At 45.8% G+C, this 14158-nt stretch overlaps 1 protein-coding gene across 1 annotated transcript in view; it reads right to left on the bottom strand.

The window, feature by feature from the left end:
• PRG4 (proteoglycan 4) overlaps positions 1-14158 on the bottom strand; it is a 486064-nt gene that overhangs the window by 21789 nt on the left and 450117 nt on the right. The window contains exon 25 of the mRNA XM_086956081.1: positions 7338-7463. Coding sequence (XP_086812207.1) covers positions 7338-7463 — 126 coding nt within the window. The remainder of the gene's footprint in view (positions 1-7337; positions 7464-14158) is intronic.

Below are 14158 nucleotides of genomic sequence, written 5' to 3'. Positions count from 1 at the left end.
AGTAACGACCTTGCCCAAGTCATTATTGTGGCTCCGGACTCAGTTTGGTATCCTGAGCTGTTGAGCATGGCCATAAGTCCTTTGGTAAGGCTACCCCTTATGGAGGATCTTCTGTCGCAGCAACAGGGGAGGGTTCTTCACCCAAATCGGTCAGTGCCCTGCCTTCATGTGTGTAGATTGAGTGGCAGCAGTTGACGGCTTTCAGCCTTCCGCCCAAATTTTGCAATGTTATCTGGGCAGGCACGCGTCCCTCACCAAGACTCCATACGCCTGCCGTTGAGGCAAGTTTTTGGCATGGTGTGCAGAAAAACAGGTTGACCTTCTTTCTGCTCCCCCCTCTCTATCCTTTCTCTTTCCCGGCAGGGCGCTGCTTTGGGCACCTTAAAGGACTATGGGGCAGATGTATCAAGATTCCATTTTGCGATTTCTAAATAGCGATTTTTAAGGAATCGCTATTTAGAAATCACAAAATGGAATGTATGTAGAAATTCGCTTTTTTTTGCGATTTCTTAATCTTCCTTATTTGCGAATACGCAATTTTCGATTTCGCAATTAAGGAATAATTTCCCATTCATTCCTATGGGCCAGGAGGCCCATAGGAATGATTGTGAAATAAATCTCAATTTGGGATTCACAATTTGCTAATCGCAAATTTGAGAATTATTTCAAGGGTGCAGGGGTGTGTCAAGGACACCCTGCTGCACCCCTGAAATGTACAGGTGTGTGCATATAGCGCACATACATGACCTATGGGCATGTGTGTGCGACACTGGCCACCTTCAAAAATGCCAAATTGTGCATTTTTAGAAGAATTCGCAAATTACCATCAACTAAAAGTTGGTGGTAATTTGCGATTTCTTAACCAAAATTCGCAAATTAAAAATGCAACATACATAGCATTTAAGGAATCGCAGATTTTGCGATTTCTTAACCACATGACTGCTAAGCTGATTCCTCTCCTGTGCTGGAAATTGTTATATCCCATGGTCATGACGAGCTCAGCTCGTCATGAGCACACGACCAGTGTACTGCATGACGAGCTGAGCTCGTCATGAGCAGCGAAGGGGTTAAATGCTATGGCAAAATAAGGAATCGCAAATTTTAGCGATTACTTATTTTGCGAATTTTTGATGCATGCCAAAACATGCAAAAACACTGTTTGCGATTCGCAAAAGGCTTGATACATCTAGACCTATCTTTCTGCCATTTCAGCCTTTCTGCGGTTGCCAGATTGGCCATCTACGCCTAGATAGCCTCTACCAGATAAGGTGTCACCAAAGGTATGTAATGTATTCTTCCCTCCTTGAAGTTCCTAGAGACAACATTGCCTTCCCAGGAGCAAACAATAGACTGTCGCGAATAGGCAGAAGTGACCCCCCTCAACCTTCCAGAAAATGCAGGGTGAATCCTTTTTGACATAGTGTCAATTCGTGCTTGAACAGTCTGCTGAGTTTACATTGAACACCGGCTCACACTTAAAAGGAGGAAAAACAGGATGCAACAGGATGAACCCTACATTTGTTCAACCAGGCTGTTGTCTTTGGGTTTATTGGGGGGTAACAGTGGCGGCCTCCCAGTTGGGTTTTGATTTTAGATGTCGAAAAGGACGTTCTCAGATGGATCACCTCCTTTATCCCAGGAAGAATCCAGAGGATCCACTGCTTACCTCTGAGCCCAAGGAGATCTCCTGTGGTCTCCCCCAGGGCTCATCCCTCAGCCCCACGCTCTTAAACACATATGACCTCACTGGCCAACATTGTCATATACCACGGTCTGAACATAATTTTCTACGCAGACAACGCTCAATTCATCCTCTCACTCACCGACAACCCCACCACCACTTGAACCAACTGCTACAGATGCATGACAAACATCACCGACAAGATTAAGATCGATTACCTGCAGCTGAACACAGACAATACGGAAGTTCTGATCTTTTGCAACAGCAGCAACACTTGGAACGACTCCTAGTTGCCATCAGACCTAGGACCCACACCCACTCCTTCAGACCACATCAGAAACCTCAGAATCATCATTAACAAGCTCTCCATGAAATCACAGATCAATGCAGTCGCCTCCCCCTGCTTCCTCACTCTACACATACTATGTAAGAACTTCAAGTGGCTACCCTTACGCACAAGATGCACCGTGACACAGGCCTTCATCACCAACCGACTGGACTACGGCAACGCCTTCTTCGTAGGAATCGCCGCGCTTTTCCTCCAGAGAGACTTCAGACCATAATAAAGCTACAGCCAGGCTCATCCTCTGCCTACCCCGACGAATCCACATCACACCCATCTCCGGCAACTACACTGGCTCGCCGTACAGAAGAGATCCTTATACAAGATGCTGACCCACTCACACAAGGCTGAACAGAACTAAGGACCCGCCTACATTAACCACTGACTGAACGTCCTCCAACCATCAAGAAGACTACGCTTCGCCTCCCTTTCATTTGCCCATATTCCTCGCATCTACCGGATCAGAAGTGGAGGACTCGCCTTCTACATCACAGCACAGCCTCCCCATGCACCTCTGGAGCATCACCTCACTTTCAGAATTCCGAATGTCCCTCAAGACCTGGCTGATCAAATAAGCCTCTTCTAATCAGAAAGGGGGAGGTGGAAAGGAGGATCCTTTCAATTTCCAAAAATTGTATACACTAATCAAGAGAGAAAGGATCACTTGTCCTGTACAACCTTTACAATATTTTAATCCATCACTCTGAGTGCATCTACGACTCATAACATATCCAAAGATGCACACTTATAGAGTTTTTCAGACCCGAACCCAGACCTAATAAATATTTTTATCTGGTTTTCCGGGCATTTTTAAGATTCCCTATCACTGGCTCACTACTGGCACAACCTTGGGTAAGATCCTCCAGGTGGAGGCTGCATAACTCGATGACCTAATGATTATGCACACACGTGACATATACAGCGGAGAATCAAGATATACCGCTTGAATACCATCATACCCATCACGTGCATGAGGGTCTTTTACTTTGGGACGCCCGACCAACAAACTCCTGCAGATCTAAAGGTTGTACAGGACAAGGGATCCTTTCTCTCTTGATTAGTGTGATCAAATAAGCCTCCCGGGACCTGCAAGCACCTGGATACCCCATCGGGTGATTAGCAACGCTTTATAAATCCTGGTTGATTGAGATGTGGGAGGACACTAGAATTACCAAAGTGTACACACACACCTACACACCTACACACACACACACACACACTTTTACCCCAATGGTTATGGCTTGCCCATTAGTAATTCCCAAACACTAGCTCATGCCAGGCATAAATGAGGCACCTACTTCAGAACACTTCTGGACCTAAGGAAAGTCACCAGAGAACTGCTCTCTACGACCTGAGGGGATCCCTGAAGGACTGGGTCTGCTCCCTCTTGTACCCAGGACAAAGAAGTGGGCTCCAAGGGTTCTCTGGCTGACCTGTACCTGACTATGAGTCATTTTCTTGCATCTGCCCAGAGCAGCAGCAACTGGACATGGACTGGACCCTGCTGTTGACCGCTGACACAGTGTACTCCTTTGGTGGTTTGGGACTTAAAGGAGTAGGTGAGAAGGTAACATCTTGACTATAACAAACCTGGTTGGTGTATCTAACCTGCTCGCTATCCCAGTCCGCATCAAATTGTGCCTAGATTCTGGTCTACTGTGACCATTGTTTCATTGTCAGTTTATGCTTCTTGACACCATTCCTACTTAAAACGTTATAAATGTATATATCAGATTCTACTATTGGGTTTTTGTCATTCTGTATATGAAATGTTATTTTATTTTTCTAATTTACGTAGGGATTTTTATTATTTTGTCTTGCTGTTTTGGTACTGCATAATTACTTTACACATTGCTCTAAGTTAAGCCTGTCTGCGGTATGCCATAGCTACCAGGATATTATGCTCAGGTTATTTAGTGACTTTGAGGGTTTACCCTGAGAATGGCTGTGATTGTTCCTTGAGGCAGGTAGTCACCCATCCCAAATAATGTTCCAATTTGTACAGCAAACACGTTTTCCTCTCTCAATTTGGCACTAGGATTTGTAAACTCGGCCTTTCTATTGGGCTGATACACACACAATATTTGGGACAGGACCAGTGAGATCTTGTGGACTGTTCCAGAATATCTTGGGGCCTCTCTGACTCGAAGAATACATGGTGAGCAGGGTGAGGCCAAGCATGTTATCTGCGCTGGTCTGTATTCCACAGATTGTTTTGGCAGGGCGCACATTAAATGTGTTGCTCTTTGTAGGTCTGCCTTGAGGCGCACTGGGATTTCTGGAAATGTTCAAACTTTGCAAATGGATGTGCCTTTTGATAGGTCTTGCCTCTTTGGAGAGAAGGCTGACCTAGCTTTGGAACGCTTTAAAGACCGCAGAGCTGCAATACATTCCTTGGGGGTGTTGGCCTCCGCTAAACAATTTCCAAACTAGTTCTGAAAATGTAGGGGCTATTCCAAAGGGCTGGGATGTAAGCAGAGACAGCCTTCCCAGTAAGTGATGCAACAGACCAAATGTATGCCAGTGTGGTCATCAGTCCTTTAACTCCTCTTTCCCTGCTACAACAGCCAGCAGAGCACTTTAGTTTGGCCTTTGTGGTGAATGTCCTTCCAGTGGGAGGCAGAATCTGGCACTTCCTCCTGGGTTGGCAATCTATCACGTCTGAAAAATGGGTCTTGCAAATGTACAAGTAGTCGGAGCACTATATTTTCTTTCATACCCACCATATATTCTTCCCACAATGGTACAATTCTCAAAATAAAAGCTGTTATCCCGCAGGAGAATGTCTGTTGCTCGCAAAGGGTGCCATAGAGAGTGTACTGGACTTGGAGAAAGGCAGGGGTTGTCCCTCATACTATTTTTGCATTATGAAAACGGATTAGGGCTTCAGGCTTGTCTTGAACCTCTGAACCCTGAAAACTGTCTAGCGTATGGACAAATTCACAATGCTCACATTCGGTCAGCTTCTCATGGACAGCATCAACACCATGTGGTACTGCAACAAGTAGGGCAGGATGGGAGTCTTGGGCCCTGTGCCGGAAGGGTTTGCGTCTCTGGAGGCAGCTAGAGCACCATTCTGGTAGCCAACCACCTTGCAAGGGTCACTGGATGCCAGAGTGGATTAACTCAGCAAACGTCACATGTCAGATTATAAGTGGCGTCTGCATCCTGAGATGGTGCAGATCGTCTTCCACCAATGGCAGCGATTCTTGGGTATATCTTTTCCGTATATCTTTTCAACCCAGTGTCAAGAATTTGCTCGTTGGAGTTTCTGCAAAAATACTTGTTAGGGGATGCATTCCAAATGGAATGAAACAAAGAGCTCCTTTACACCTTCCAACCACTGCCTCTCCTGCCTAGAGTTCTGAAGATCAAGAATGGCTGTGCCCATGTCATCCTTGTGGTTCTGGATTAGGAGAGTGTGCCCCCGGAGATCGTGAACCATGAGCATCTGTCTTGTGATCAGGTCACGACTACAGGAGAATCTCCTGTCCCAGCATCAGAGCAAATATTTCGAACAGAATCTGCACAACTTGCACCTCTATGTGTGAAGATTGAGCATCAGCAGTTAACTGCTCTCGATCTGCCACCTGAGGTGGTATGTGCCAAAACCCATTCCACTAAATCTGTCAACACTGGGACAAATTTGTAAACTGGTGTGTTGCCTGGAACACTGACCCCCTGCAGGTAAAGCTGTTGGCTATCCTTTTATTTTGTCTTCAGCCCAGCGGGGTATTATGGTGGACACTGTAAAAGGTTATTTATCGGCCTTTCTGTGTTTGTCAGATGAGTCGTCCTTCTTTAAATCACCTGTTATGTGCTTTCTTAAATGTCTGACACATGTTTCCCTCCTAAACTGTTTGCTATGTCACAGTACCTCAATTTGGTCTTAACATTCATCATGTGTATGCTTTTTGAGCTTATGCACAGCTCCTTGCTGTGTCTCTTGACTTGGATTTTCTTCCTCGTTGTGATTGTTTCATGAGTGAATTGTAGACAATCAGGTCACCAGTCCTACACCATATTTTTCTTAGACAAGTTGGTATTGAGGACTCGGATGACCTTCGTCTGAAAAGGTATGACTCCCTTCCATATTGGGCAATCCATCATTGTACCAGTTTTTTTGCTCCTCCTCACCCCTTGAAAGAGGAGAGGTCCCAACAGTTGGACCCCAACTAGGCTTTAAACAGTTACATAGATCGTACTAAGCACAATGGAGTAGATGATTACCTTTTTGTGGGATTCTCTGGAGCAAAGAAAGGGACGAATGTGCAGAAGAAGACTATGTAGATGCGGATAGTCCTCTGCATCACAATCTGCTAAGCACTGGTCAAGAAGCAGCTCCCCAGAATGTCTGAGAGCCCATTGCACCAAGGCCACTAATATTGCTTTAGCATGAGGGGTGTCTGTCTTTGATGTCTGCAAGGTTGTGATGTGGGCATCAGTGCATATGCTCACAAAGCAGCCACGTCTGCCAGGAAGGTTACAACATGGTCAGTTCTGCTAGACTTTTTGGTCTAAACCCATTTCCTCCATCTTGAAGAGGTACTGCTTTGGTATTTATTCTGAGGTGAGGAATATGTGGTGAGAAGTATCCATCAGAAGAAGTTTGTACCTTCTGCAACACACTTTCTAACCATAGATTCCTCACTGCCATCTCTCCTCTCTGGTTTGTGGACTACTAAAGTCCCAAATTAGTATTCAAAACGTTAACAATTGTTCATGCTACACGTCTGCGAGCGTAGATAGGGAAAAGATAAGACTGATGTCAGCACGCAGGGATGGCTTTTATATGCGCCTCTGTTCTGTCCCTTTCAGGGCAGTACGGTGTCAGCGCAGAGCCGCATGACACTACATAGTGGCACACCAAGCACTGCTGCACAAAATCTCCAGTCTAAAGGTTAGGAATCTGCAGTTAGATAGAATATCCACCAGAGAAGGCTCAACCAAAGATAAGTAACTTGGTCTTTAGATTCTGGGTGGCAGGCACTGTGTTGTAGAACACTCCCACATTTAAGGCGTTAACATTGCAAAGCACCCTACCTATCAAACCACTGTCAAAAAAGTACTTGCCCTAGTGATGGAATGTTGAGTTCTACCGATTTCTTTGTGGTCTCAGAGTGCCTGATATGCTAATTTGCGATTTGTAATGGTTGAATAGTTGTTAATAACAGCAGGTACATGGTGTTGTTTCTGCAATAACAGCAGTTTCAATCTAACATCCCCACACACAGTTTGGACAACAAAATCTCTTATCAGGCATGGTAGGTTTTGTATATTAGACTAATCTTTCCTACACCAATCTTCGCTTACCTTTCGAAAAGGCGTAATAATCGTATCCATCTGGCTTCTGCGGATTAGGTAGCGACACTGAAGAAATTATGTTGTTCGGAATCCCTCTCCAGGATTCACGGACCGAAACCTCAGCATGTAAAACACCTGTTGAAAATAAAACATGATTTAGGAGGGTCGGGTAATATATTAATAAAACTGGACAAACCACTGCAGGTCAGTGCGCCTCTTTCAGTTCAGATCATCTGAGACATAAGGCGAGTTACTTTGAGGCAAGATGTGATCCTTTAAGGAAGGACTGAATACTGGCTGTTTTGGAAAGAGAGGGGGGAAGAGGTGACAATGTCTCCCTAAAATGTGTTCTAAAATGAAAGCGCACGGACTATGCCAATAGGTCTTGCCCCTGAAGTCTATTGGTTTCAACGCTAGTTTCTTGTCCTTAGATGGCAAGCATCCATGTGTAGGCTGATGGCCACCTTTATGTATTTTTTTTTCTTTACAAGAAAGGAAAATAATTATTTCAAAATGGTCACAGAGTGCACACACAAGCATCTTTTAATAGTTTATTTCTTCCGGCAAAATAAAAATCATTCTAGATTGACAACCCTGAATGCATACTCAAACAAAGAGGCCATTGTTGGATCGTTTCTCATACGCTGTTAGAAAATTCATTTAAAGATGACTGCCCCATATACTGAAGAGGCAGCCGTCCTTAAATGAATTTTCGTAAAGCATATGAAAGCTGTTCTAAGACGGCAGTCGCGCATGGATGTGTACACCAACCGGGCGGACATCTTGTGATGGTTTGAAAAACCTTTTAGCCTGCTTCTTACAAAAGAGTGGTAGAGAGACTGAGATGTCTGTAGGGGCACGCAAGGGCTCCTGGAAGCTATTTTTCAATAGAGTAGGGGTGGGAAAGGAGTTGGAAGAGTATATGCAGGCACAAAATAGCTTCTCGCACTACAGTGCAAGGTCTGACGGCAGATGATCACGGCACTCCTGGGGTGCGGGGGACACACAAGAAGAGTCAGGAAAGCCACTAAATCAAAAGCAGGGACTTGAGATAGTCAAGGGAATGAGAGACCAAGTTACGGACTATTAGAAAGGATAATCTTTCGAAAGGAGTGTCTCCAAGGGTTTCCAAATAGCTGATGTTAATCAATGGCCGGCACGCTGTTGACATATTAAGAGTCTGGCAGCTTCTATTGCAGCCCTGCTTCTATTGCAACTAGTGTTCCACACATCTGAATTGGGTTGAGCGGGGGGGGGGGGGGGGAGGGGGGGTCAAAGGTTACTGGACTGTGTCAAACCTGTCAACACTGGGTACCAACATTTACAGCGCCTCCTTGAATTTGGCCTCGATGACTGCTCATTTCTACCACTGTGCAGTCAAAATACGTGGCTGACCTTGTTTTTGAGAAGCCTGCTCGGTCGGTCCTGCATGCCGGGTTTAGTAACTTGTCTCTCCCTGACACTTCAATCCCATTTAAAGAAGCTGTGCTGTCGTCTGTGTGCCATTCTTGGAGACTTGTTCTGTACCTGTGGTTCATGAAAGCGTTCAGTACAGGTAACACACCTGTAAACTAGAAGTGATGCTCTTCCTATTGTGTGTGTGTGGTGTAGAGATGCCTGTGCTACATGGGGATTGAATGTAATGAAGCTTGCTTTGCCTGTAATACACCTACAGTTTAGAAAAGCGTACTCTAGTTTTCCTGCAATTACTTTTTAGGGAAGCTTGCTTCACCTGCGAGCATATATAGTTAAGAAAAACTTGTGGTGTATGTCCTACACATATACATTAGAGCTCCCATCTTGTGCTGTGGTTTAGGGAAGGGTGTAGGGGAAGCTTGCTCTTATATGTACAGTTCAGAGAAGGATGTTCTACTGTGCTACACCCATGGGTTCGAGTTACCTACCTCTGCCACCTAGAGACTCCCATTTCTAACAACACTGTGCAACACTTGGCAAAAAAGACACTATTCACTTAAAATAACCAAGGCCTTAAAATGTGCTAAAGATCATTCCGCCTGCAGCCCCCACACTGTAGTGAAAACTTTACAGATAGCTCATCTTCTGAAGCAAAAGAAGCACATGTACATAGGTTAGTAACTAGTGGGGACAGTTTTCGGTGTTATGTTAAGCAGAAATTGTCATGCGGAGAAGATTCTGTCTAATAACACAAGGCTGCTGACAAACCTTAGCATTGTTTTCCAAGTTACCATTTGAGATCGGGGGGGACACCCGTCAAAATGATCACAAAGTTTGCCGAGTCTGGGGGAAGATCTACTATATTCCTACGATTTAATGAAGATCTATGGGTGGTAGTTTTTGGTTTGTCTGTCCCGAAAGTTGCAGATGGCTTGTTTTCCAATGGGATTGGTTTATTTGGAGCCAACATGGGCTTCTCTTTAACAAGGTTTGAGGATAGTGACGGTTTAGATAGCATTTGGGAAACATTAGAATTATTGTTACAAGTGGTGTTTCTATTGTTTTTGAGGATTACTAGGAGCAGCAGTGTTAGCACTAGGCTGTGATTGTGGAAGAAGCTGAGCCTTGTAGTAGCATCGGCTGATGCCAAGAAACGATCTATTTTATCCCCCAGGATCCTAACTCTCTCCAAAAGAGGGAGCATATATGATTTTAGGAGTTTTTCGAATATTTCGATTAACTCTTTATTAAACCCGGAAATGCTATCTTCAGGAAAAGGTGGTAAGTGGGGTATACCTAAAGGGGCCTCCATCACAGGGGGAGCCATAAAATTGATAGTAGGATTTGCTATAGAGGGAGAGGAGACCTGGTGATTGGTGCCTTTTCTTTTAACACCACCCTTTTTCCTTGGTGGGGAATGCGCAACCCTACGTAAGTTCAAAGGCTTGGTTCCAGTCTCACAGTGTGTGACAAGGTATTCTCGAATGGGACTACACTGTCTAATGAGCGATTGGTAAGGGTTGAATGAAGGTTAGGGGCTATAATCGGGGCACAGGAGTATTAAGGTCAATAAGACTGTTAGAGGCAATGGGGGGGTCTATTTATATTGCCCTCACTGTTGTTTACAGAACGGGTGGAGGAAGTATTGGGGACCCGAAAGATACTGGGAATTTGGTCAGTACTAAATATATCAGCCTCTCTGGCCCGCCTCCCGGTACTGCCCATTTCTTGTGTATTGTTTAAATCAAGTTGGGTAGACAAGGGTTTTTTTTTTAAGATGTTCTATAGAGCGACGACGCTCCGCACGTTTCTCCGCTAGTAGGAGTTCTTTATCTATTTCCTTGCTTGCCTTCTCAAAATATTTATCGAGAGGCCCAAGGAACGAAACTCCAACACAAGATGGTAATGAGCTAGACATGTCAATAACTGGACGTAGTAGATAGTGTACCTCAAGACTTACTTAACCAATGACACAACACAGCAATAAACAGGGATTAGATGTTAGAGACCGGGCCCAGCCCAGCCTCCTTCAGCCCCTGACTCCCCGCCCTTGTCCCGGGCTTCTCCCGGCGCTCTCTCGCGCAGCGAGAATTATGCTTTCCCTTAATAGGGAGGTGATGGGCGCGGGGGAAGTGGCGATCGGGGAGAGCAGCCCAGGTGTTGCTAGTTGGGCTCGCAGGGACTCCTGGACAGTGGAGTCCCTGCTTTTGCTCGCAGCCCCAATCAGGAAAGCTCGGTGAAGGCGAGAGTAGCCCCTCCGCTTTTAAAATCCGCACAAGGTCAGGTACGCTGCGGGGCCCACGCTGCGGGGCCCACGTAGCGGGTCCGGCGAGTTGTTGCCACAGGTAGGGGTCGATTACACCTAGGGCCAGTCCACACTCAGGAGTCCTTTCGCAGCAAACAGTGTCCCAGAGAACAGCCCCAAACGTCCGCCTCTACCTCCGTAGGCGGGGGGCGTGGCGATCGGGGAGAGCAGCCCAGGTGTTGCTAGTTGGGCTCGCAGGGACTCCTGGACAGTGGAGTCCCTGCTTTTGCTCGCAGCCCCAATCAGGAAAGCTCGGTGAAGGCGAGAGCAGCCCCTCCGCTTTTAAAATCCGCACAAGGTCAGGTACGCTGCGGGACCCGTGCAGCGGGTCCAGCGAGTTGTTGCCACAGGTAGGGGTCGATTACACCAAGGGCCAGTCCACACTCAGGAGTCCTTTCGCAGCAAACAGTGTCCCCTACCCAAACCTTAGCATGTAGGACGTTGAATCTTGCCCTGTTGCAAACTGTTACTTCAGAGCTAAAAAACTTGTGTGAAACATGCTGAACACCAAGTTTTCAATTGCCACCTGCACAACTCAAACCCGGATCTCCAGGTCCAAGGTCAACCACTCTAGCCGTAACGCTACATCCTCTCACCTTTGTCCAAATAGGGACCCTTGCTTCTAGTCGGGTTAAGGGGGATACACAATTTAGATAACCCCTGTAGTCCCAACTGGGTGGCCTTGGCACGTGCAGACAGACTTATCCCAACGGCAATGTGTAAAGTATTTGTACTCAAAACACATAGTTATACCGTGATAACACCACAAATGGACCCTCAACAGTTTACGAAAAATAAAGTATCTTTATCTAAACTCAACAAGACCAAAATGACAAAAATTCAACATAAGATATGACTTTGGGACAGTTACTTAAAAAAATAAAGCTCGTAGAAAGCAAATCGCTCCACCTGGGGCTATTGCAACATCGTGACAGAAATAAATCCAAAGTACGGTGAGGAACGAGGCGTCGGGCATGGAGTCACACGGAAACCCAAACAAATCGTAGCTTGGAAATTAAGTTTATGACGATGCACGGCATTGGGGAGGTTGAGGGGTTGGTGCTGAGGTTGGCTCCCGGGCTGCCACGGGGAGACGAGACGTCATGTCTGTGAGGAGGTGACGTGTTGTGTCTGGGAGGAGGCGGTGAGGCGTCGGTTACGGTGACGAAGCGCAGTTCATGGAGTCACCCTTGGCTGTTATCAGCGCCGCAATAACAGGATGCAGGCACTGGTGATGACTGAGTCGGTGCTAGCGCTGGCATAGGGTATGGCCGATAACTGCAGGCATCGGTGGGCGTCGGAGCTGCGTTGCAGGCCGGGCGGTGTGTCGCTCACTTAACGAGCTGGCCCAGGTGCAGGTCGCAGCATCACAGCGGCGTGGTAGACTGCATCGGAGACTGGTTTTATAGCTTCTCTTTGGTTTCTTCCAGCCCCAACAGCAGGAACAACCTCCAGAGGCCCAAAATTGTAATAGGCACCTCCTGGCACGTCCGAACTCTCAGCAAGAGGGTTCAGGGGAGCTGGGATGGGGGGGTTATGTTATGTTGTGGCAATTTTTTGAGCACGTAATTACCCAGAGGTGTCCTGGCGCTAGTAACTTCTCCCTAATGCAGAGCTAGAAAAAAGAAAGGTTTATTTATCAAAAAGCCAGGTCTTCAGCCCTTTCCTGAAAGCTAGACGATTGGTGGCATTTCTCAGATGGAATGACAAGCCATTCCAGGCTTTTGCTGTGCATGACGAGAAGCTTCTGCAACCCCACTGAGCTTTTTTCGTGGGTAGGACTAAGCAGTTGACTCTTGTCAGTCTATACCATTGAAACTGGTGTCTTAAATGATCTGGTCCCAGGCCTTGAAGTTCTTTGAATACCATAAAAGGTGATTTAAAATGCACCCGGTTCTTCAGTGCAAATTTTTTATGTCTTTGGAAATTGGGGTGAACTTGGATGTGCCCATGAGTAATCTGGCAGCGGCATTTTGTAGCAGCTGAACTTTATACAAGAGTTTTTCTTGTATGTTTAGATAGAGGCTGTTACATTAGTGCAGCCTCGACATGACCAATGCTGTAACCTGTTTGCCGGCTCCCCAAAAGAAGAAGCTGTAATACCTTCTTAACAGTTCTCTTGGAATGCGCCATTATTGAAGCTACAGCATTTACTTTGGCCCAGAAGGAGAGTTTCTCATCTAATATTATTCCCAAATTTATAGGGAGTGACCCCAGGGAGGCAGGCCATCAGTTAGGAGTCCAGAAGTTAAGTACATTCCTGAACAACATCACTTCGGTTTGACCAGAATTCAGTTTTAGGCAATTACCTGCCATCCATCTCCCAACCGATTCCATGCAGGCCTGAAAACGATAATCTATTCCCTCGTAACCGGGTAATAGAGACGGCAAACAACCTCTACCACGAATCTTGCACAACGAACGACCTCAACTACGACTGAATGAACCACAACTTCTTTTACAACTATGATGTCTGAACAACGACATGCTTGAACCACAAATCTTAGGTCAGTAGTCTCATGTTTTTTTTTATTATTGTTACATTTACCTTATTTTCAATTTTATTATAACCTAGTAAGTAGTCTTAAATTATTTGGTATTTTATTATAGTTATATTTTCCTTATTTTAAATGTTTTTATACCCTAGCATTATTTATGAATTTAACACGCTGTCGTTGGGCAGAGGCTTGCTCTAGTGAAATCACAGCTTGGCCTGAAGTGAATTATCTTAATATCCTCCCTGCTGCTGTTCCTCACTTCTTTCATGTGACGCAGTAAGGTCTTAAGCAGTGATGAGTTCAGATGTGTCGGAAGTGGCCCTAAAATCAAGGCCCAGGCTTAGCCTTTCCTCTTCCTCTACACTTTTTTCGAAGCATAGAAGGGGTTTGGGAGGGTGTTGTTTAATTAAACATTGTTTTCAGGTGTTTTCTCTCTCAATCATTAAAGTGTTTTAACCCCTTCCATGCTCATGACGGAATGGTTCCGTCATGAGCATCGGTCGAGCTGTGCTTATGACGGAACCGTTCCGTCATGACCACGCCCGTTTTAATTAGGGCTCAGCACCGGGGGGGAATCGCGGCCGCACAGAAGGGGTTAAGCTCTCAGGAGA

This window comes from Lissotriton vulgaris, chromosome 1_1 (genome assembly GCF_964263255.1).
Source record: "Lissotriton vulgaris chromosome 1_1, aLisVul1.2, whole genome shotgun sequence".
Lineage (NCBI taxonomy): Eukaryota > Metazoa > Chordata > Amphibia > Caudata > Salamandridae > Lissotriton > Lissotriton vulgaris.
The sequence above is the reverse complement of the archived record's forward strand: the minus strand, read 5'-3'. Positions and strand labels throughout refer to the sequence as shown.